Raw genomic sequence first — 23,144 nt, forward strand, 5'->3', positions numbered from 1 at the left:
ACATTCTAGTGGAGTTTTTCTGTAATTTCTATAATTTTGAAGCATTCATGATGAAATAAATGAATAAATGAATTTTTGTAAATTTCATTGAAATCCTGACTTCTAGGCAATGGGAATATTTCTGTTACTGAAAATCCTGACGTGATACAGCAAAACGGTTATGATTTTTGAAATCAGCGTACCCAAATTAGTCTAAATCACTTTACACATCTCCAGTAAAAAATTTTTGTTGTTCAGTGATATCGCTATCTATCAACACTCCCTACGCAACTTGACTGAGCTTGAACAGTTTTGTGCAGAAGAATATTGCTCAATCAAGGTGTGAAAAGTTGGTAGAGACCTATCCCAACAGACTCACAGCTGTAATTGCTGTCAAAGGTGATTCGACCAAGTATTAACTCAATTGATGGGGGGGGGGGGGAGGAACACTTATCCAACGAAGATATTCTAGCTTTGTATTCTTAATTAATTTTTCTGAAATTTGTAGAATTTGTTTTTCACTTGGAAGTTGTGGGTTATGATGTGTAAATCAAGGTGGAAAAAGTTTGATTTAGTGCAATTTAATTCCAGGCTAAAAGGCAACAAAAGGTGAAAATTTTGAAAGGGGTGTAGACTTTCTATAGGCACTGTATATTCATTTTTGTTTCACACGTGGTGTATATGCTCACTCAGAGTTGTTGGTTTGCACACCTACTGGAAGTTAAAAAAAATCATTTAACCACAAACTATTCAGTCAATTCTGTGAACATATAATTTCCTTTCCGTCAATTTACTTCACTGAGAAACCTGAGTAGTCGTAACAGTTCATGACTATTATGCTGTCACAGGAAAATAAAAGCAAAATATATAAATAATAAATGAAAAATCTCTTACGAACGAATTCACTCACCAACTAATTAATTCACAAAAAAAATTAATTTACCAACAAATTCACTTACAAATGGAACCTGGGATTCCTTGTCAATGCTTCCACTTAATTTTCATGCACTTGTGAGCAATGTATGTGTCTGTCTATCTCACTGTGTCTATCTATCTATATACAGTATGTGTCTGACTATCTCACTGTGTGTGTCTATCTTCTGCGGCGGTTCCGCTTCTGCGGCGGTTAATGTAAATAATGTTTTCATCGGTACTTGGACTTAGGGGAGGTATAGACCTACAAAACGAGAGGTATCATTCGGTCGTCGGACTTATGAGGATTAAATTGTAGATTTTAAAAGGAAGCTGTTAAAAAATATGCAAAATTCACCAAAGCGGTTTGGACAAACGAACGGAAAATTATTTTTGAATTCTGTTCTCGGATTATACAGTATCTATAGGGTAGTAATGAGATTACCTCGAAAATCCGATTAAAAAGGCTTAGGCTTAGTAGCTAAGAACGGTTTGCAATTTTTACTAGGAAAAATAACGTTCCGGAAGGAATTTCTCTTCCGCCATCATCCGAATAATTTTCCGTTTGCATGAGGACAAAGACGAAGGATACACCGACAGGATAAGGTGTCTCATTAAACTGTGTGATTTAGAATGATTAAATTAGAGATTTTAAATGCAGCGTTGAAAATAAAATAAAGATTGTTAGTTTCTTCTTCACCACGCCGACCCCGCAACGGTTCTGGGCCCCTTTAGCGACCAAAATGGTTTATTTCACCTTTCTAACTTATATCGCACTATACTTAAACAAAACGTACGGGCACGCACGATACTTAACAAAACGTACGGGCACGCACTATACTTAAAAACGTACGGGCACGCACTTTACTTAAACAAAACGTACGGGCACGCACTATACTTAAACAAAACGTATGGGTACGCACTATACTTAAACAAAACGTACGGGCATGCACTATACTTAAACAAAACGTACAGGCACGCACTATACTTAAACAAAACGTACGGGCACGCACTATACTTAAACAAAACGTACGGGCGCGCACTATACTTAAACAAAACGTACGGGCACGCACTATACTTAAACAAAACGTACGGGCACGCACTATACTTAAACAAAACGTATGGGCACGCACTATACTTAAACAAAACGTACGGGCATGCACTATACTTAAACAAAACGTACAGGCACGCACTATACTTAAACAAAACGTACGGGCACGCACTATACTTAAACAAAACGTACGGGCGCGCACTATACTTAAACAAAACGTACGGGCACGCACTATACTTAAACAAACCGTACGGGCACGCACTATACTTAAACAAAACGTACGGGCACGCACTATACTTAAACAAACCGTACGGGCACGCACTATACTTAAACAAAACGTATGGGCACGCACTATACTTAAACAAAACGTACGGGCATGCACTATACTTAAACAAAACGTACAGGCACGCACTATACTTAAACAAACCGTACGGGCACGCACTATACTTAAACAAACCGTACGGGCACGCACTATACTTAAACAAAACGTACGGGCACGCACTATACTTAAACAAACCGTACGGGCACGCACTATACTTAAACAAAACGTATGGGCACGCACTATACTTAAACAAAACGTACGGGCATGCACTATACTTAAACAAAACGTACAGGCACGCACTATACTTAAACAAAACGTACGGGCACGCACTATACTTAAACAAAACGTACGGGCACGCACTATACTTAAACAAAACGTACGGGCACGCACTATACTTAAACAAAACGTATGGGCACGCACTATACTTAAACAAAACGTACGGGCATGCACTATACTTAAACAAAACGTACAGGCACGCACTATACTTAAACAAAACGTACGGGCGCGCACTATACTTAAACAAAACGTACGGGCACGCACTATACTTAAACAAAACGTACGGGCACGCACTATACTTAAACAAAACGTACAGGCACGCACTGTACTTAAACAAAACGTACAGGCACGCACTATACTTAAACAAACCGTACAGGCACGCACTATACTTAAACAAACCGTACGGGCACGCACTATACTTAAACAAACCGTACGGGCACGCACTATACTTAAACAAAACGTACGGGCACGCACTATACTTAAACAAACCGTACGGGCACGCACTATACTTAAACAAACCGTACGGGCACGCACTATACTTAAACATAACGTACGGGCACGCACGATACTTTAACAAAACGTACGGGCAAGCACTATACTTAAAATGTACGGGCACGCAATATACTTAAACAAAACGTACGGGCATGCACTATACTTCAACAAAACGTACGGGCACGCACTATACTTCAACAAAACGTACGTTCACACACTATACTTAAACAAAACGTACGTTCACACACTATACTTAAACAAAACGCACGGGTACGCACTCTACTTAAACAAAACGTACGGGCATGCACTATACTTAAACAAAGGCATGCGGTTTCAAAGTTGCGTTTTTTTTTTGCACGTACGGGCACGCACTTGTGGAAATGATGAACATATTTACAAATAACAAACTATGTACAATAATTGTAAAGAAGAGAGTGCACATCCGGACGGTAACAGATCTTAATCCCTCGTCTCCTGGTCTCTTGGTTTGTGAGAGGTAAAGAATTACATAAATGTTCACATGACAACTGATTTTATCTCATTCCTTTGGTGAAACCTTTTGATGGCAGCAAATCAAGAACACAATCTTTAACGTCGACGCTATGAACCAATAATATCATAATCATGTCACTCAACTTTAGCTCATTGGTTAATTAAATGCAGATTAAATAAAATGATGAATATTAATAATCCCAGGTAATAAAATACCAAGGTATCTGACCCTAACCAAAAGTAATAAAAGTAATAAGCACGTAGCCGGGAACTAAGCGAGTAATGGAATGCTAAGTTGGGAGCTCAGATGCTAAATTAAGAACTGAACTCGTATCGGTGCTCTTTTAGTAATACATGTGCTACGCAAAGCTTATCACATGTCAACATTGTGCCTGGAGGTATCGTGACCTAGCCAAAAGTAGGTTAACCTTAAAAATGCCCTGTTACGCAAAAAATAACCCTTATAATTCACATGTCAAAATTTATTCAACTGAAATGTAATTCCCTTCTCGTTTCATCGAGGATATGGATATCAGAGTTTTTCGTGACAGCATCAAGTAGCACATCCCTGACCACTCTCCTGGAGCAATCAAGTTCCCAGAAAGAGGTGGACGATTCAAAGGAGAAGATAGCAGAAAAGGGTGCATGTGCGAGTACTTGGCCTAATTTCCCAGATCAGCCTTTTCAACCTCATGATGTCAGTTGTATCCCAGTCCAAATACTGCCAAACCGAAAGTTGAAGATTCAACAACAGTGGTTCAAAGATTTTTCGTGGCTTCATTTTGATCAGAGCATCGGCGGTGTACTCTGTCACACCTGTACAGACGCTTCTCGTGAAAAACTTACCGAACTTGCCCGCTGTGCAGAAGACGCATTTGTCTCAAAGGGCTTTCGGAACTGGAAAAATGCTACCGAAAAATTCAGACAACACGAACGATCAAACACACATCGGCTTGCCTCTGAAAATCTGAAATGTCACAGAAGTCAACCTGGTGTCCATGTGCAGCTGAGCAGCAAACTACTAGAAGAGCAAAGATCTACACGGTCAGCACTTCTGAAGATTATCACTTCACTGCAATATTTAGCCCGACAAGGTTTTGCAATTCCTGGGGAGGATGCCTCTGAGGGGAATTTCAAAATGCTCTTACAGTTGCGGGCCGAGGATGATGTAAACCTCAAGACGTGGCTGTCAAGGAAGATGACGTTCACAAGTGGAGAAATTCAGAACGAAATTCTACAGTTGATGAGTCATGCCATCCTCAGAAATATCTGCAGTAACGTGAATGAAATGTCCACTCAGTTCGGACTCTTAACTGATGGAACGCAAGATATTCAGGGTAATGAGCAGAAGTCGGTGTGTGTGCGCTATCTGACGGATTCCTTTGATGTTCAAGAAGATCTCATCGGCCTCTACCAAGTATCGTCAACAACAGGAGTATCACTTTGTAAGATGCTTCAGGATATCCTAATTCGGTGTCAACTCCCTATTGAACACCTTAGAGCTCAGACTTACGTTGGGGCAAGCAACATGTCCGGAACGTACAAGGGCTGTCAAGCACAGCTAAAAAAATCTCCAACCGCTGGCCAATTATGTTCACTCTGGAGCTCATTTCACCCAGCTCATTACATCCAAAGCCCTACAGACTGCACCGTTCATCAGAGGCCCTTGATTATGTTCAGGTACTCAGCAACATGTACAACAACTCTGGAATATTCAAGCATCTGTACTTGAATAGCCATGCTGACGATGCTGACACTCCTTGCCCTACACGCCTGAGGCCAATTTGCCTGACGCGTTGGTTAACTCGTTCTCCTGCAGTGAAATCGATATTGGATAACTATGAAGCGGTACTGGATGCCCTTCAACAAGCAAGTGATGACTTTGGTACGAGCCAACGGTATTCGAAGCTGTCTTTCATCAGGAAAGTGTGTTCTCTGTCTGTTTGCATCATTGCCCGTTCTCCAATCCCGTGAATACCTCAATAAGGCACTTCAGGGTTCACAAGTTACCGTCTCTGGTATGCTTACTGCTGCAAAGGTAACTGCACAGAATCTCCAATCTCTCCGTCCCGACCAGATGTTTAAGGAGGTTTTCGAAGCAGCACAACAGAAGCTCCAACAGTGCCAACTAGATCCAGTGACCCTCCCTCGTAAGCGCAAGCTTCCGAAGAGACTTGATGGAGGCACGCAGGAATACACTGCCAATTCTGCAGAGGAGGTATACAGAGTTAAATTTTTCAAAGTCATCGACAGCGCATCCAAGAACTTGAACGAGTACTTCACATCAACCAAACTCATGGCGTATAGGGACTTGGGTGAAATGCTCCTGTCTTGGTCATTCAAACCACAAATAGTCCGCAAATATCCCAAACTGTCGGATTCCCTAGAACAAGAACTTGGCTTCTTTCGTAACCAGTTCAGTGGTTCATCTGTTGAGGATTACCGTAACATATATTTGTAGACATGGTGCCGGAAGTCCGTCGAATGTTCCCACAGGTAGAACGTTTGTTTAGGCTTCTATTGCTTTCCCCAGCAAGTTCATGTGAAGCTGAACAGTCATTCAGCGCACTCGGACGTATGAAGACTTCGTTACGTTCCACAATGACCCAACAATGCCTCAACCATCTCATGATCTGTCATGTTCACCGAGATCGTCTGACTGCACTTGACCCCCAAGACATTGCGACAAAGTTTTTAACTGGATCGGCAGAAAAGAGGGTTCATATTTTTGGCAAGTTTTAAGGTAAGTTGACCGTATTCGTGTAATATCAATTTGTATGTCAGTCTCGTTTTCATTTTATGTTTAGTGAATCGGTTCAAGGGTTGTGAGAAGGAGGCTTGATAAACAATTTTTTTATATATAGAATTGTATTTCTTTGATGACACTTGAAACTTTGAAATGTGTATAATTAATGTTTAATTAATTTCGCTCCGTCTGCTTGCATTTGATAAAAAGATGGTCGATTGATGGTCAGATTAATTTAAGGGATTTGTGTGATCAGAAGGCATCATGTCAACGAGCGTATAAAATCAAGAATTTTCAAGGGTAGACTTGTTGTGTCCATGCCGGCACGAAGTGGGCTTCGTGGTCTGGACATGCAATGTCCCACCCACTTTTCAAAAGCAATCGACGCCCATGCATCTATTTATATATATATATATATATATATATTTATATATATATATATATATATATATATATATATATATATATATATATATATATACAGTACACACACACACACACACACACACACACACACACACACACACACACACACACACACACACACACACACACACACACACATATATATATATATATATACATATGTGTTTTTGTATATATCATTGGGTATCTGTCTTTATCTGTCTGTTGTAAGAATGGCCTTGTGTAATGTCTGTGTAATGCATTTTTGTATTGTCTGTTTGTCTATTGATCTGTCTGATGTAAGAATGTGTGATCGATGTAAAAATGCGCTTTCACTTTCATGAGGGGGTTGGGGGGAGGACAGATCGTTGGAGTTTGGAAGGGGGTGGAGAGAGCAAAGACGGGATAGAGTTTGGTGTGGTAGGTTGAGACTTTGGTGTGGTGGAGAGTTGAAACTTTGGGGGTGGCGGGGGGCGGGGGGGGGAGTGTTGTGGATATTCATTTGGGGGGAGGTTGTGGTTGGTGTTGAGGTTCTGTAGTGGGTGTGGAGGGGTTGAATTGTGGTGCAGGGTGGGTGGGGAGGGGGTTGTAGGCTTGCAGTGTGAAGGGCAGGAGGTGGAGTGAAGTCTTCGGGTTGGGAGGGGAAGGTTAAGGACTTGGGAGTGGGGCTGATGACTTAGGATTTGCGAGGTGGACTTGAAAACTTGAGGTTGAGGACCTGGGGCTGGGACATGGGGGGGGGAGGAGGTTGAGGTCTTGAAGAAGAAAGGGTGTTGACGAATCGGTCACATTTTTCGTAATGCACAATCTCTTCGGGTCCCTGCCAATATGCTGCCAGAGGACATTCCTCGCAAACTTCCGAAATATTCCACAATCTATAGAGAACAAATTCCCTTGCAACAGACTGGTGGAACCGGGTTAACTTCTAATATACATATATAGTTATTATACACACGTGTCGGAAGATTTGCAGCTCAGGATTCATATTGGTCAAAGGTAGCACACCGAGTTGCACATACATACAATACCAGATCATGAATAAATAATAAAAAGAGCAGAGCAGACCATCGATGATACGATTGGCATTTGGTGCTAAAGGTTCAGATCAACAGAAACGTTCCTCAATTGACCTCTCGCACTGGCACGTGACCAGAATTTTATTGTTTCCTCGCAAATGAAAGCAGACACATGCTGAGGCTCAGGGTTTATTGGCCTGAGGAAGCTCGCTGGGAAACGGGTGAAATGTCACCTGAGACGTGTCTGCTCTTGCTTGTTTATTACTAAATTAGCAGAGTAGGTCATGTTACTTTTGGTTGGATGCACCTTTTTTTCCTTTTAAAATGTACAATCCCAACCGTCCCAATTGTACGTCAAATATATACATATGTAATCACGAAGTGACTTGAAACCTAGTAACCTTGCTTCATATACCCAACCAAACTGTTACAATGAAGTCGTTTTTGTTTTTCTTTTACTTTGGATGTTTCTCCATGAAGCATTATTGAAAATTATATTTTGTGGCGGCATTAATTTTTTGGACAATTTCATTGTGATATTTAACTTTTTTGATTATTATATCCTATGTTTGAAGATTTCTTTGTTTAACAGCCACTTTTGTCTTACATTGAAATAATTTCGTAACTCCGTCACTTCCAAATTCATGATATTTTTCTCTTCGATGAGCGTTGACCTGTGTTTCAAAAAGGTTACCCACGTAACTTTACACCGTGGACAGTATCACCGTTCAAATTCTGGTCCGTCGTCAGCACACCAACACCCAACATTGACCGAACGTCATCAAAGACCAACCATCTCTTTCCAATCTCTTTCCATAAGACCACTGAAAGCCAATGTTGAATCGACGTTGGCGATGTGCATACGACCAACCACGGCAATTTCCCAACCCAAGCCCAATGTTGGCTCAACATAACTGCACCAGCTGGGTTCTTGTGGTTCTAATGTTGACTTTGGATCAAAATGGTTTGGTGCATGGCTGGATATTCTCAATATCATCTGAGCTCATTTCATGTTTCTTGATTAGGTTAAAACGTAGTGTCCTGATATCTGGTCTTCTGGTTAACATTGAGCTGGAAATTGTGCCAGAAGCCATGGGGACCAATAATTGCTTTCCAACCAGACCAAATTATACATCTTGGGTGAGTGTTGAGGCTGCAGCAATTTTGGAGTAGTACAAAAGGCTGTGTCAATCTCAACAAGAGAGTCTAATTTTCCTTCAGCTGAATGAATTGCTTTCTGAGAAATCTTCATATTTAGTTCTTTGCCCAAAGCCAAACACGTTTGTGTTCTATTAAAAAGTTAGATATTATATCATTAATCAGAATAGCCAGCTTTTCATGAGAACTGCAAACGTTTGTTTTAACATTCATCGAAGGCTTTTCATGGGGCTTGTGCAGAAACCACATGCAAGACAAATACATAAGTAAATATTTGTGTATTTAGCATGAGTTATAAGCCCACGAGTAGACAATGGACAAACATCAATAGTGTCTGGAATTTTAACCTGGATTTCCTCCTTTATGAGCACTGTTTCGAATGGGAACAGAAAACAGGCCAACCTGAGGCCTGCTGTTGCATCATGTGAGAATGGCTTTTTCATTCTGAAGCCTCATGTATTTGAAAGCTGAATCTTTTCTCTCCCACCATCTCATCCAGTTAAACCACGGTGAGATTCTGCTTCACATGTTCAACTGAGATCATTCATTTTGAACAAATTGAAGGCAACTTTCCATCTTGGGACAAATTCCAGCTTCCATACGGGATCATAACAATCAGACATAAAGACAATGTCATTGTTATAAGCGACATTAATTATCTTGAGAATATCCAGCCATACACCAAACCATTTGGATCCAAAGTCATCATTATAAGCACGGGAACCAACATTGGGCTTGGGTTGGAATTTTTGTGGTTGGTCATATGCACATTGCCGACGTTGGTGCAACATTGGCTTTTTGATGGATAGAGATGGTTTGTCCTGTGGATACCGATGATGTACTGTCAATGTTGTGTGTTAGTGTGACAACGACATTCCAGCGTTTGGCCGAAGAGTTCGTTTTGCACTACACAGTCGAAGTGCAGTGACATTTCAGTTTATACGTCTTCGATGCCATCATACATTGAACGTATAAACTACAGAAGTTCTTTCACATCAGAGTTTCTTAGTGTAATCTAGTATTTGAACATTATTCCAGCCACATTTGAAGATCAGAGTTGCAGTGTGATCTGGAGGTGTGAAAATGAAAGATGAAGAAGTGGGTAGTCAGGGTGTAGATGGAGGTGGGGTGTCACCTGAAAGGGGAGTTTGAGCGAGTAGTATATTTCGTAGCTAACACTCTCTTGATGCTAGATCTGCTCGTTGACCCCCCTCCCCCCATCTCTGGGGCAAAATTGTATTTTTTTCCTGTTTCATTGTAGTACCTCGACACATTTTGTGACTTATTATTTTAATAGCACGTAAAAGGTTCACAGTCCCTTTTTCAATTCAGGTAGAAGCTACCTTAACAAATATGATATAATTTGACAGGCACCTCAAGGAGCTTTCCAACGGGTACAAACGCTTGACCCAACATGGATTTTGTAAGCACATGTATGCTCGGAAAGAACCCCCTCCCCCATAAATTTCATGCAGATTTGAACGAAATATCTTTTTTCAACTTCCGTGATGTTAACAGTTGGGTTGTTTGTCAAGGTATTAAGCTTTTGTGCCGAAGCCAATGTATCCACAGTACAATGCATGTAATTTTATGATATTTTTTGAAATATCTAGCTATATGGAACGTTTTTGCACATGTCAAACCATCAAGAATATCAACATTTAAGCATGAAGACATCTTTAAAAAAAGAACCGGGCGTAGTGGTGTGCGCCTGTAATCCAGCGACTCGAAGGCTTGGGTTGGAGGATCGCTTGAGGACGGGCACTCTGCGCTCAGCCGCGCAATGAGAGGGTGTAGGGCAGTCTGGAATCATGGCGAAACCCAATCCTTATCCTTGTGTTGTTCGAGGTGACCAGGGTTGCGTCAGGAAGGGCATCCAGTGTAAAACATGTGCCAAATCAGAATGCGGATCATAACAGAAGATCCGCTGTGGCGACCCCTAACACGAGCATCCGAAAGACGAACAACAATATCTTTAAAAAAAGAAAAAAAAAAGAAAAAAGAAAGCCCGATGCTCCACAACATGCTGAAATTCAATCAGTTTTCAACTTCAGTTGTTTTGCAATTTATTTATTATAACAGTCCACATAATACATGGCAATGAACTTCGCATGTGAAATGTTGATTCAATTTCAACGAATGTGTATTTTATTCTCTCAACCGATGTGTCCAGCATGCATTTTCAATGAACAGCCTGTTGTATGTGGACTCTGTTCAGGTACCACGACAGACAGGATGTATCGAGCAACTTCCTGAGTGCCATGTGGCTCATCTCCATCACGTTTCTTTCCATTGGCTACGGGGACATTGTACCGCACACATATTGTGGGAAAGGTGTCTGCCTGCTCACGGGAATCATGGTACGTACTAGGAATCAAACAAGTGAAGCACTTTTAACATGCGTGTATATATATATATATATATATATATATATATATATATATATATATATATATATATATATATATATATATATATTAGTTGAAAAAACTGGAAATCACAAGGTCAAGCAGAAGGAATTATATTTAGACATCTGATTTTGGGCCTTCATTATATGACACGTGTCAGTACAAGTTAGTCTTGCTTTCAGGTTCACTAAGGCTTCAGAATATGTGCATGGATTGTAAAAAAAAAATGGGGGAAAAGGTTAAAAAAAAAGCATTTTCCACTTGCATTGGTGTTTCCACAAGGGAAATTATTCCTCTTGTAATAAAACAAACCTGAAAAAGAATTTTAAATTTTGGATCACTACCTGGCAGGTAATATTTAAGTGCTAAATTATGGTTAAGCAAGTGCCGTAGCCTTGATTTGTTAACTACTCTGTCTGTTTGACCCTTCATCTGTTTCCCTGACCGTTGCTTCGACCATTCTGATAATTTACCATGATCTTGCTAATACCTTAAGAAGTCCAATTTCTGAACAGACTCGATTTGTAGCGGTTCAAAAAACAATGAATTGCTGCAGGCCACAATTTCCTTTTCTTTTGTTTTTTTTTGCAATCACCCTGCAAGTATGGTTTGCTACCTTGAGCAAATGAATTTGGGATTTTCACACTTTGTTTGAGTGGGCAGGACAAGTATTGGTTACAACTGAATAACCGGGTAATGTCTCCTCGAAAATGCATCAAAATTTGAATCACGTTTCAAGACAAGATAATTTGTCATGATTTGTTTAACCTGTTGACCATAATGGTCAAACCAATGGTCAGGAGGGGAACAGGTTACTGTATTTCCTCTAATTGTATCTCTCTCTCCTCTTTTGCTGCACGTTCATTCCCTTGCTCTTTGTGTCCAACTGTGGCCCTGCTCCGCCACGACCCCGCTGTCGGTTCTTTCCCTTTTTGTCCTTTGGCACCTCACTCTTCCATGAGCCTCGATCTTGCATCGAAAGAAAACCTATTTTCTTTAAAGGTTGTCAGGAGGCCGAAATGTTGGGCCTGCTGACCTGATTTTTATACCATTTTGATCTTTATGTAACGTGACCTTTCCTTTGGCACTTTGGATGTTTCTGCAAGAAGATTGGAAAAACATCTTTACTGTGTTGATCTCCTATTACAGAAATGGCATTTTGCTGTCTTTTTTTAAAATTTTACTCTGGTTACTTTCACCACCGAAGATGAACGAAGGTTATGTTTTCACCCCTGTCTGTCTGTTTGTTTGTCTGTGAGCAGGATAACTCAAGCAGTTGTGGATGGATTTGGGAGAAATTCGGTGGACAGGTTGGGTGTATGACCAGGATGGATTGATTAGATTTTGGTGAAGATCCAGATCTGGAACTGAGAAATTTTAAAGTGATTCTTCACCATTGAGTAATAGGCCTAAAAATTACAGATAACACGATATCTCAAAAAGTTATTGATGGATTCATACGAAACTAGGTGGACAGGTTGGGTGTGTGATAAGGACGAATTTATTCGATTTTGGTGAAGATCCGGACACGATAATTTTTTTATTCTTAAAGTGATTCTTCACCATTGAGAGATGGGGTTAAAAACGATATAGAGTTCATATATTTCAAAAAGTTCTGGTTGAATATGTCAAAAATAGTTGGTTGAGTTGGTTGGGTGACAAGAACAAGTCCATTAGATTCTGGTTCAGGTCTGGATCCAGATCCAGCTTACCAGTGGGATACAAAACGTAAACTGTTCAGCATTGCAGAGGTATGCGGTTTACCGAGTGCCGTTGTAGTTTTCCTTTTTATTGTTGTTTATTTTTTTTTACTGTTACAATGTTGTTAATGAGAAAATAACATGAAAGATTACCCCCGTGTGGGGGGTGACGGTCATCTCTGTAATGTTTTTTACTATCATAATCGATGAACCGTTGCCAGATATCTCCTAAAATGACAGACTAGATAGGTTTTGAAAATGGCGACTTTCACAACTTTCGTGACCTCGTTACCTTGACCCTGACCTCGAATCTGGGAAAAAATATGTCGTTGGGTATCACTCATAGACCTCTACCCACATACCAAATGTCATCAAGATCGGAAGTAAAAAGTTTTCTTTGTACCAGGAGGTGTTTTTGACTACCTTCCAGGTTACGTGGCGGCCAAACGGGATGGAAATTCAAAAATCTGTCCAGTTAGATACAAGATAATATTTTTTACTATCATAATCAATAAACAGTTGCCGAATATCTTGTACAATGGCAGACGAGATAGGTTTTGAAAATGGCGATTTTTATAACTTACGTGACCTCATGACCTTGACCCTGACCTTGAACCCGGACAAAAGTTATATCGTTGTTCAACACTCATAGACCTCTACCCACATACTAAATTTCATCAAGACCGGAAAGAAAAATTGTTGATGGACGGACGGATGGACATTTGGTCCGGCTTTATTAGGTCATCTCGGTAGAGATGACCTAAAAAGGAGGATCACATTAGGGCATGCCTGATGTTGGCTTAATGGTTAGGGTGGTGGGTTTGGGATCCTAGGGACCTGAGTTCAAATCCTGCTCAACTGTTGAAATAATACCAGGTGGGGTTGACTCAGCCCGTCATCCTTCTGAGGTCGGAAAAATGAGTACCATCTTGCTGAGATGATTGAGCCATTTGAGTATCCTGCGTCGGAGTGGTGACCCATCCAGGATTGTGCCCAATAGCCCAGGAGATTGCATCGGCGGCACCAACGCTCTGTACAGAGTATGGCCCCAATGAATGGATGGATATTTAGGTCTGAATGTGAAACAATACAACGGAAATGCAAAATAAATGGTGCTCCATTGAACGTCACTGTATACAATTTCAAAGAAAAGTATCTCGTCAACTTTATGAGAAACCCAAAACGAGCAGCTGACGTGATTGAGAGGAATCATGATGCTGTGACCCTGGTGTCGAATTCTATATACCTTGTTGATTTGTCGAGGGTATCATAACTTTCTCGTGACGAGTTTCAATATTTCCTGTCCTCTTCCCTTTCCTCTTTTCCTGTTCATTCCTTCTCTTGATGTTTGTCTTACTGTCAGATCAACTGTTGGCTGAAGGGGATTTTCACAACAAAGAGAGCATGAGTTATTCTCATAAATTTTACAAGAAATTGTCTCATGTATTCTAATTTACATGTCTTTAATTTAGACATCTGGTCAATAGACATCTGGCCCATGCCTTGGGAGTCATGGATTCACTGGATCATGGGGTGTGGCCCTGTCGGTACCTGTGCAGGACAAAAGTCCGAGTCTTGGTGCTTCCAGTCTTGCTCTACGGATGTGAGACTTGGACTCTGACCAGAGATCTGAGACGGACACTTAACTCCTTCGGTACCAGGTCTCTTCGGAGAATCCTTGGCTATTGCTGGTCAGACTTTGTGTCCAAAGAATGGTTGCTGAGAGGGGCCGAAATGAGATTTGTTACCTGTATAGTCCATAAGCGTCAGCTGCGGCTGTATGGGCATGTGGCTCGTTTTCCTGACGCTGATCCTGCTCACCAGATTCTCTCAGCGAGGGAGCCTCATGAGTGGAGGAGGCCAATGGGTCAACCACGTGTCTCATGGTTGCAGCAGGTTGATCGACATCTCAAGGAGATGGGGATGGGCTAGGCAAGTGCCTGGGGGATGGCCAGACAGAGGCTTCTTGAGTACCGACTGAAAGTGGACGCAGCGACGCGCTGCTCTCGTAAATGCTGCCATACCTGACCTGACCTTTGGCACAATGGCGAGGCTTAAAGTAGCACTTTGTTAATGGACTTACTTGTAATCGTTCACCAATCTAGTTTCACATGAGCCAAAACCCCTCTGGGCTACTCTCTTTATGAGATGTGCATTTCTTTTCAGTATTGTGTCAACAAGAGACTTTGTGCCTTTACTTCCTAAAAATTGACATCAGGTATAGATAAAGGAAGGATGTCATGAGAAGCTTGCTGATCATGGACAAAACATCACAAGCTAATCTCAATGGGATCCTCTGTCATCACTGAAGTGGTCGCTACGTCGATGTATCTTCAAATACTGCATCGACAAAAATTTTTGTTTTGTCATGGAGAGCAAAAATGAGACAAACCCAAAACCTGAGTTTATCTGTGAGACTCTCAAGTTGATGGTTTTTGTATTACTTACTTTAGATCAACTAAGATCATTATCACGAAGAAGGAAGGTCGCCTTAGCAAAACTGCTCTCAAATAGAGAGAAATGTCGGCGGGACAATAGCCATGAAGGCATGGATAGAGACCATAAAACCCCAGGAGCTCATGGAGAACGCATACAAGGCAAGTCAGAAAACATCATTCTGCATTTATTCCAATGCTGAACTCTCCAAGTCTCCTTCCTCAAAGTCATGGGAGTGCTTGTCAAATACATCCTCTGGTGTATGCTTCCCCTCCATTCCCTCCCCCATTCCAATTGGCACGACTGCAGACTTTTCCAGAAATAGGACTGATTGTCTTATCTCTGTGTTTGCCTCCAACCTATCCTATTCTATCCCAATATATCCCTGTCTTACCCTCTCCACCCCCATACCCTGCATTGCTTAAAAGACTTTGTGTGCGTCACACCTGCGAATGTACAGAAGGTTCTGTCTCACCTCAAACTCATTTTGATAATGGACCCAGATGGCATTAGAGCCCATGCAGTAAACACTCAATTATTGTGGAGGTTATGTTCCTGGAAAATGCCATGAGAGTTAAAACCGCTCCAGTTCAAACCAATGGCTAAAGGGAAAATGGGGGATGGGGGGGGGATTCGGTTCCTGGGCTTCGAGAAAATATAGAGGAAGGTCAGCGGCAGCCAGAAATAAACACATTACAATTTAAATAAACATGTATAATTTATTCAAAGCATATTAACTTTTAAATATGAACATGTAAATATAATAACTACAGCATAAAATAAACAAAAACACAAGACTTTTATGTTTTACCTTTTAAATATACTCCAAAACAACGAGGTGATTTTTATAGAACGGTGAGGTGGGTCGATCGTAAAAATATTACGTACTCTGCTGTAGATATAAACCACAAGACTTAGCTCAGGGTGATGATGCTGTTGGAGCAGGGAGTGGGGAGGGGTGGAGATTAGAAAGATGTGGATGTAGAACTTGCGATGGCTGTTGGATCATCGGGAGCTGGTTGAGGCTGCATTGCCACATCGGAGATGGTAAGCCGATCCTTAGCCATCTTGATCTTTCCTGTTTGGACAGAAAGATATGAGATGGAATCTCCTTCCAGAATAATCTCATCTCATTGGCATTAAAAACCTTCTCCGGCATAAATCCCTTTGCCTTGATTAGTTCCGTGAGCTGTGGTGAATAGTTCTCTGTAGCGTCATGGTTTTCCGATGCTGCTTCCCAGACTAATTTTACATGGTGGAGGCTGAATCTTCTTTTGAAGTTCTCAAACCAGCCCTTGCTGCCATGAAACTTGTGGGTAGTGGTGGTTCAACTGGAGTCTTCGGACCCGGTTGCCTTGTGGAAACGTTGATAAATCGGAAATGATTTCTTCCGTATCACTGGTCGACTCAAAGGTACTTTTTTCTGCGTTTGGTCTTCGATACAAACATTAAGGGCTTTTCCCATCCTTTCAATGTAAGGATCACGGAACAGGAATGAGACGTTTGTACTTTGCGGAGTGCTGGCGGCAACACTTGCATGGATATTTGACTCACTTTTACGGATATATATATATACTGCACAGTGGATTCATTGATCCCGTAATGGCGGCTCACAGATGTCGCACTTGTACCTCCAGCAAACCCATTTACCAACTCTCAATTTTTTTTTTTTTTGCCCAACATAATAAACTTTCTCTTCCTTTTGGCACAATTAATTTTGTCCATCGTTTTTAAACATTTGGGTGCCAGTAAAAACAGTGCACAAAAAAACAACAAAAGGCTCGTCATGGGAGGTAACCGTACACGTGGAAGCAAACGATGACTCATCTCAGCTCAAAAAACACGATCGGTTGAAATGAAAACCCATGATAGCTAAATTGGAACACAACAGGTTGCCCGCAATTGGTAGAAACCTGCGATATTCAAACCCGTGATATTTGAGGGTTTCCTTTACTGTATTCTGAAATCTTGCTCTGCTGCTTTTGCTTCTTCTCTATCTCCACTACTTTGCCTCTCCTACACCTTCGGTTGCCTCCCATCTGCACGGAAGAGTGAGCAAGCATCACTCACATCCACATGAGTATAAGAAAAGATCCTATCAACTGCAGATCACTAAGCTTCCTTCCAATTTTATTCAAAGTCATTGAATCTATCATTGGTGCTGATGTCAGGTCTTTCCAGTTTTCACAAAGCCTGATGTCTGACCACAGCTTTAGGTTCTACCCCATTCATTCAGCTCTGGTATGGTGCTGCTCCTCTCAGAGCAACGATTGGTGGCTCTAAATCCAAAACAAAAAAACTTGGACAAACCTTGAGCAGTCAATGGTATGGTGTCCTGTTTTGCTCGCCAAGCTCTCTGCCTGCGGCATACAAGTCCACCTTCATGCCGAGATTTCTCACTTTCTCTACTCACAGTCAATGTGTTGCTTTCAATGGAACCCTCTTAGCTCCTCTCCCAGTGGTGTCACTCTGTTTATCTGGAAACGTTTAGATGCTGGTCTAATCCATTGAACATGTTCTTCAATCCAGGAAAATCTTAGTCTCACATGATCGCCCTGGAAGGATCATCAAACAAGCTCACATGTCTATTTAGTTGTCAGCCATTGGAAGTTCAGACTCTTGAATTTATAGATCTCACCATCAGCCATGACCTCTACTGGGCTGATCATAAAGCAAAGCTGGCTTCCAAAGCTCGTCGCAGTGTTGGTATCCTCCATCACTCCATCTTTCCTTGCAAAATCAGACGTTGTCACATTCTATAAGGCTTTTGTCTGTTTGTTGTCAATGGAGTACTGTTTGTTGTCCTTTTTAGGCGCTGCCCCAACATCACGTCCATCTCTCCTGGACTCTATGGAATAGTAAGCTCTCAACATGATTGAAATATCCCATGATGATGCCAAAACATAAGGTCTGTTGCTCTCACATTGCAGACAGGTAGGTGATATCTCTGATTCACACTACCTATCCTCTGATACGGATCACCCTGCTCTCTCATCCCTCCAACTCTTCCTAGGAATTCCAGGAAGTATGCATTTTTGCAGTAACCCCTCCTGCTAAAAACTTCCAACATCCAGGATGACTGCACACCTCAGCTCTTAGTGGTCCTTGCATATATCTATGGAATTGCCTTCCAATGGCTGTTCTATCCTACTCTTTCCTCCAGGGCTTCAAGCAGGCAACACACCACCATCTCATATCATCTCACCAACCATACCCTCCATCTTTATTTACTCCCATTCACCCTAACTCACCACACCCTCTTACTTGCAGGTTGTTTTTGTTTCCTCATCTCTTCTCTTGACTCCTCTTTTCCTGTTTGTTAGTTCCCTTTTTGTGTCCAACTGTCAGTCATACCTTCCATCACCTTCCTCTTCCATGCGCCTCAATCTTGTAAAGAAAATAAAATTAAGGCAAAAAATGTATGGAATCAATGGAACTTTGATCAAGGCATGCCGACTATGGTGGGAAGTTTAAGCACTCAAAGTTCAAATGAAATAACACCAAGAAAAAGGGACCACTTAATATTATAACTGCAACAAACGGCAGAATTCTGCACCACTTTACTATCTCCTTCGCGTCGTATGCATCTTCCTCCATCCGCACTCATCCCAACTGCCTAACGCTCCCTTTTTTTCTTATCATCTTCAATTTCTGCATCATCCAGCAAAAAAAACTTACGGGCGAGTTTGCATCTTATTGTCTCGAATTAACAATTTGCAATATTGGCCTCTCCTTGTAATATTGGCCTCTCCTTGTAATATTGGCCTCTCCTCAAGCCCTGCAAGATGAATGGCATCACAACAGTGGCACGAATTGTCACAAAATGCAACAACTGCTTCATTTTCCTGCAGGGAGAGAAGTCTGCAATTTGTACCTGGCTTGCCTAAACAACTGAAGGCAGTTTTTACGGACCATTGTTTCATCAACTTTTTGCCATCTGTCAGGAGATGCTTTTTTTTTTTTTTTCTCGGTGACGTTTTTATATCTTTCACCCATTTATTCCCTCGTAGATGCTGAGAGCAATTACCTCATCATTTTGATCACGACAAGTGGTGTAATTTTTGTTTTGGTCAGCCGAAGATGGATTCCTGCAGGTCATTGTTTGGAGGAAAGTCTGAGAGGCGAGCTGGCAGTGTTTGGTCGCGAGGCCTTTTTGGAGTACCTTACGCCACAATGTGAAAGTTTATTTATTTTATCTTTTTTTTTTGGAAAGGGGGACAACCGATTCGTAAATGGTATCACTTGCGCATCAAAGGTGTTTTGCCTTCTCATGCGTTATAGTCCTCCATGTGACAACCGCCATAAATTGTTTTGCTTTTGTTTTTCGTCATCCCTTGAATTTTTAGACCTTTTGTGGTAACGGAACTTTTGTGTTGTTTAGCAATCCCTAGGCAATCTTGGCACGGACAACACACTGTTCCCTGTGGCTTGCTATCGCGCATTTCATTTATGCATTGTATTTATTACTTTTGTTGTCTCGTTTGCATCTCAAACGTCCCAGACACAACCGCCGTCAAGTTTGAACAGTCAGCTATCAAATTCACCCAGATGCTTGCTTTCGATTTGCACGGAATTCTTTACATGAGATGTTTGCTTGTAATGCTAGTCTCACAGCTGCGACTAGCTTCAAAGTTGTTTTTTTTTCTTTTTCCAGAAGACCGCGTTTTGGAAACATTTGCTCAACGCCCATCTCATGTGAAGTGAGAGAAAGTTGAGTCGTGTGATGGATGCCGTGGAAAACAAGTGATTGACTCTGGAGCCTTGCCTTTAAATGTGTGTCTCGCGGTGGTCGGGGTACTCGCTAGGCCTTTTACTCAATTTGATCGCTCACCTGAGATAATTCTGCATTTGATTACGGGCTCTGGAGCCTTTTACGCATTCATGATAGCTTTACGATTGAAGTATACTTTACTTTCCTGGTTTTACCATTGAACTCTGAAGTATGTTGAATAAGGAACTGCTTCGACCGTTGGTATTTTAATCATGGGCCTTCTTCTGTGTTCACTTGCGGTCAGCATTTACATTGTACGTAATTGTGTTTACGTCTTTTGCATTTTCTGCCGTGTATTTGTGTAAGTAATTGTTAATATCCGGCATTGTTTGTTATCAGCAGCTCTCAGGTCCGAGTGCAATAGGATATGTGATTCGAATTGGTGGAAAAAAAAAACAACATGGCGGACAGTATAAGGACAAAGCCTAAAAGATCGGGGAAGCAGATGACCATTCAAGGAGACATAACAGAAGAATGATGTGAAGAATACTGATGTCTTTTGTTGCATGTGTGTTAAGTCATTGGGAATGGTGCCTTCACATCCGCACGTTTGAAGTTACAAAATCGGGGGTGTTGATAATGCCATTTTTGATCTCATATATTTGTTTATCCGAACTGGTCCGGGCAACAGCGTTTAGAATGGAACTTCAAAGAAAGGCTTGAATTGTGTGTGCCTTTAATGTACTCATCAGGCTGCAAGAATAGCTCGTGCCAACTTGGATATTCGGTTTGAAATGTGCGGCCTGTTGATCAGGGTTTGAAACGAGGGTTGATTTCCAGTTATTTTGCACAAAGGGGTATTTTATTATTTTATTATTATATAATATTAATATTATAATAACCATGGGAAAATAGTCTTCCATTGGTATAACTTTATTTGGATTTTGAAACATACCAGTTATATTTTTCTCACCATGTCCGAAGCTCATACGTCGCCTTTTACGTTGTATACATGAAGGATAAAATCACCGTGGCACTTTTGTACCCTCACTTTCTCCCTGAAAAACGTTCATGGGTGACAGACATAGACATGGCAATGGAGAGGGGGAGGGGTGGGGAGAGATGGGTGGTGGTAAATGAGGTACTGGGGAAGGAGATCCCAGTTAATATAAACTAGCATAACCCGTGCTCTGCGCGACATGTTGGGGTGGGTGTGTTTGAGAAAGGAACTGATGCAGAGTATCAGTAGTAATTTTACTTTAATGCAGAAAGTGGAATACGATTTCACTGTTTCAGAACCATTTTATTTACTTTTTTTTGTACCATGCACCTCATATGGTCTTTGAGATAATGTAAGCCGAATATCACGTTACTTGAGCGCGGAACAAAGTCGAAGATAGCGCGACACGAAACCACAAACTCGGAAATAATATATAAGATGCACTACTAGTCAGGCATAGAAAAGAAAAGTTGTGGATGAAAATAAATAAATGGCTGAAAACCTCTCTCAACAATTTGTTGGAATGGAAATATGAAAATGCATTACTTCGTTAACAGTTCCAATTATTCCCACATTCCTCTGGGGTCAGCTACGGGGAAAAAGCTTTTGGCCCAAGTCTTTCACTAACCTGCTGGCCAAGACTGGCATTCAACTGAAGGTGATGTCGGTTGGAATTAGTAATTTGTTGCGTATGCTGGTGATAAATTGATGACTCTTCGCAAAAGACAACATCCATCTACTAATGCTAGCAGACTGGTCCTCAACTTAACGTCCATTCAGGGATCGTCGTACTTTGCAACTCAACGCCTTGCCTGCTGCCTGCGAGGCGGCAATCTGACAGTATATAGTTGGGTTGGGAATCAAACCCACATGGCACGGCTCAAATACAAGTGTGTTTCCTCTGCAACGTATTTTCAAACAATGGCATTTTGAAAATATAAACATATATTGCTAAATCCATGAGCAATTTCTGGTTGTGGTTCAAATGAAAGCGTCACCTCATAAATCCCTGATTAGTTTGAGTTCCACAGTTTGGGCCTTTCATTCCAGAAAACACAAACTTTACTGATTGGGGTGACCTACATTATGATTACATCACCACAAACATCGTCAGACTTGAACGACACGCAGAAGAACACATACCTCCGCAAGGCTTAACAGTTTACGTTTTGTATCGCACTCATTGGCCGGATCGGCATCCAGATGTGAACCAAAATCTCATTGGCTTGTTTGTGTCACCTACCCAACTCATACACCAAGTTTCTTTCGAATATGTCCATAATATTGTTGCGGTTGTGGAAATTCGCAAACCACCATTCAGGTCCCGTAGGTGAGATATCTCTGTAAGTACATGTGTAGTTAGCCCCAAACCCGTTGTTTAGAGGGAATAAATGTGATTCATTCGGGCTGCGACGCTTTGAGATAGCCGTTTTTCTGTTCTATCTTTATTTTGAACCAACCACGCTCCAACCATCACACAACAACAACAACGCCAACAGCCACGATCTTTACCTTCACAACTCGCTCCCGCAAACATCGCATCACCGCCATTCCAAACGGCACCATGGCCATAAACCACCACCATAAACCCTCCACCACCTTCACCACTCTTCTTCTGCAGCCATTCCCGCACCACCTGTGAGCACCGAGCGTCGGGCTGTCCTGGGCTCATACAAGATACGCGCCGAGCCGCGAGTGCAAAATGCGGCCTTTCCGAGGAGAATTCGGATCAGGAATGCTACACGCCCACTTCTGATCCGTCCAATCAGCAAGCGCGGGGCGGTTTGGCCCCGCCTCCAGGCGCATCTGTGTGGAATCGAGATATGCAAATTCTAGGATCAGGGGAGATTCACGCCCCTTTTTCTCCATCCAATGGGCGAGCGCGACTCCGCCCCGAGCTCATTCAAATCCGGAAATTTGCATATGGGTTCTCCTGCCGGCCTATAAAGCGCCGAGCGCAAGGCGAATCTGGGCAGAGTCAGTTTGGAAGAGCGGAGTGGAGTCGGGAGGCGAGGGCGTCCCGGTGGTTTTCGGCAGTCG

At 41.7% G+C, this 23,144-nt stretch overlaps 1 protein-coding gene across 2 annotated transcripts in view; it reads left to right on the forward strand.

Moving 5' to 3' along the window:
• LOC147016026 (small conductance calcium-activated potassium channel protein 2-like) overlaps window positions 1–23,144 on the forward strand; it is a 420,626-nt gene that overhangs the window by 235,057 nt on the left and 162,425 nt on the right. For both annotated transcript variants that reach the window (XM_085848716.1, XM_085848717.1), the window contains one exon: window positions 11,068–11,209. In XM_085848716.1, coding sequence (XP_085704842.1) covers window positions 11,068–11,209 — 142 coding nt within the window. The remainder of the gene's footprint in view (window positions 1–11,067; window positions 11,210–23,144) is intronic.

This window comes from Eptatretus burgeri, chromosome 12, assembly GCF_056783735.1.
Source record: "Eptatretus burgeri isolate ZD-2024b chromosome 12, Ebu_testis_v1, whole genome shotgun sequence".
Lineage (NCBI taxonomy): Eukaryota > Metazoa > Chordata > Myxini > Myxiniformes > Myxinidae > Eptatretus > Eptatretus burgeri.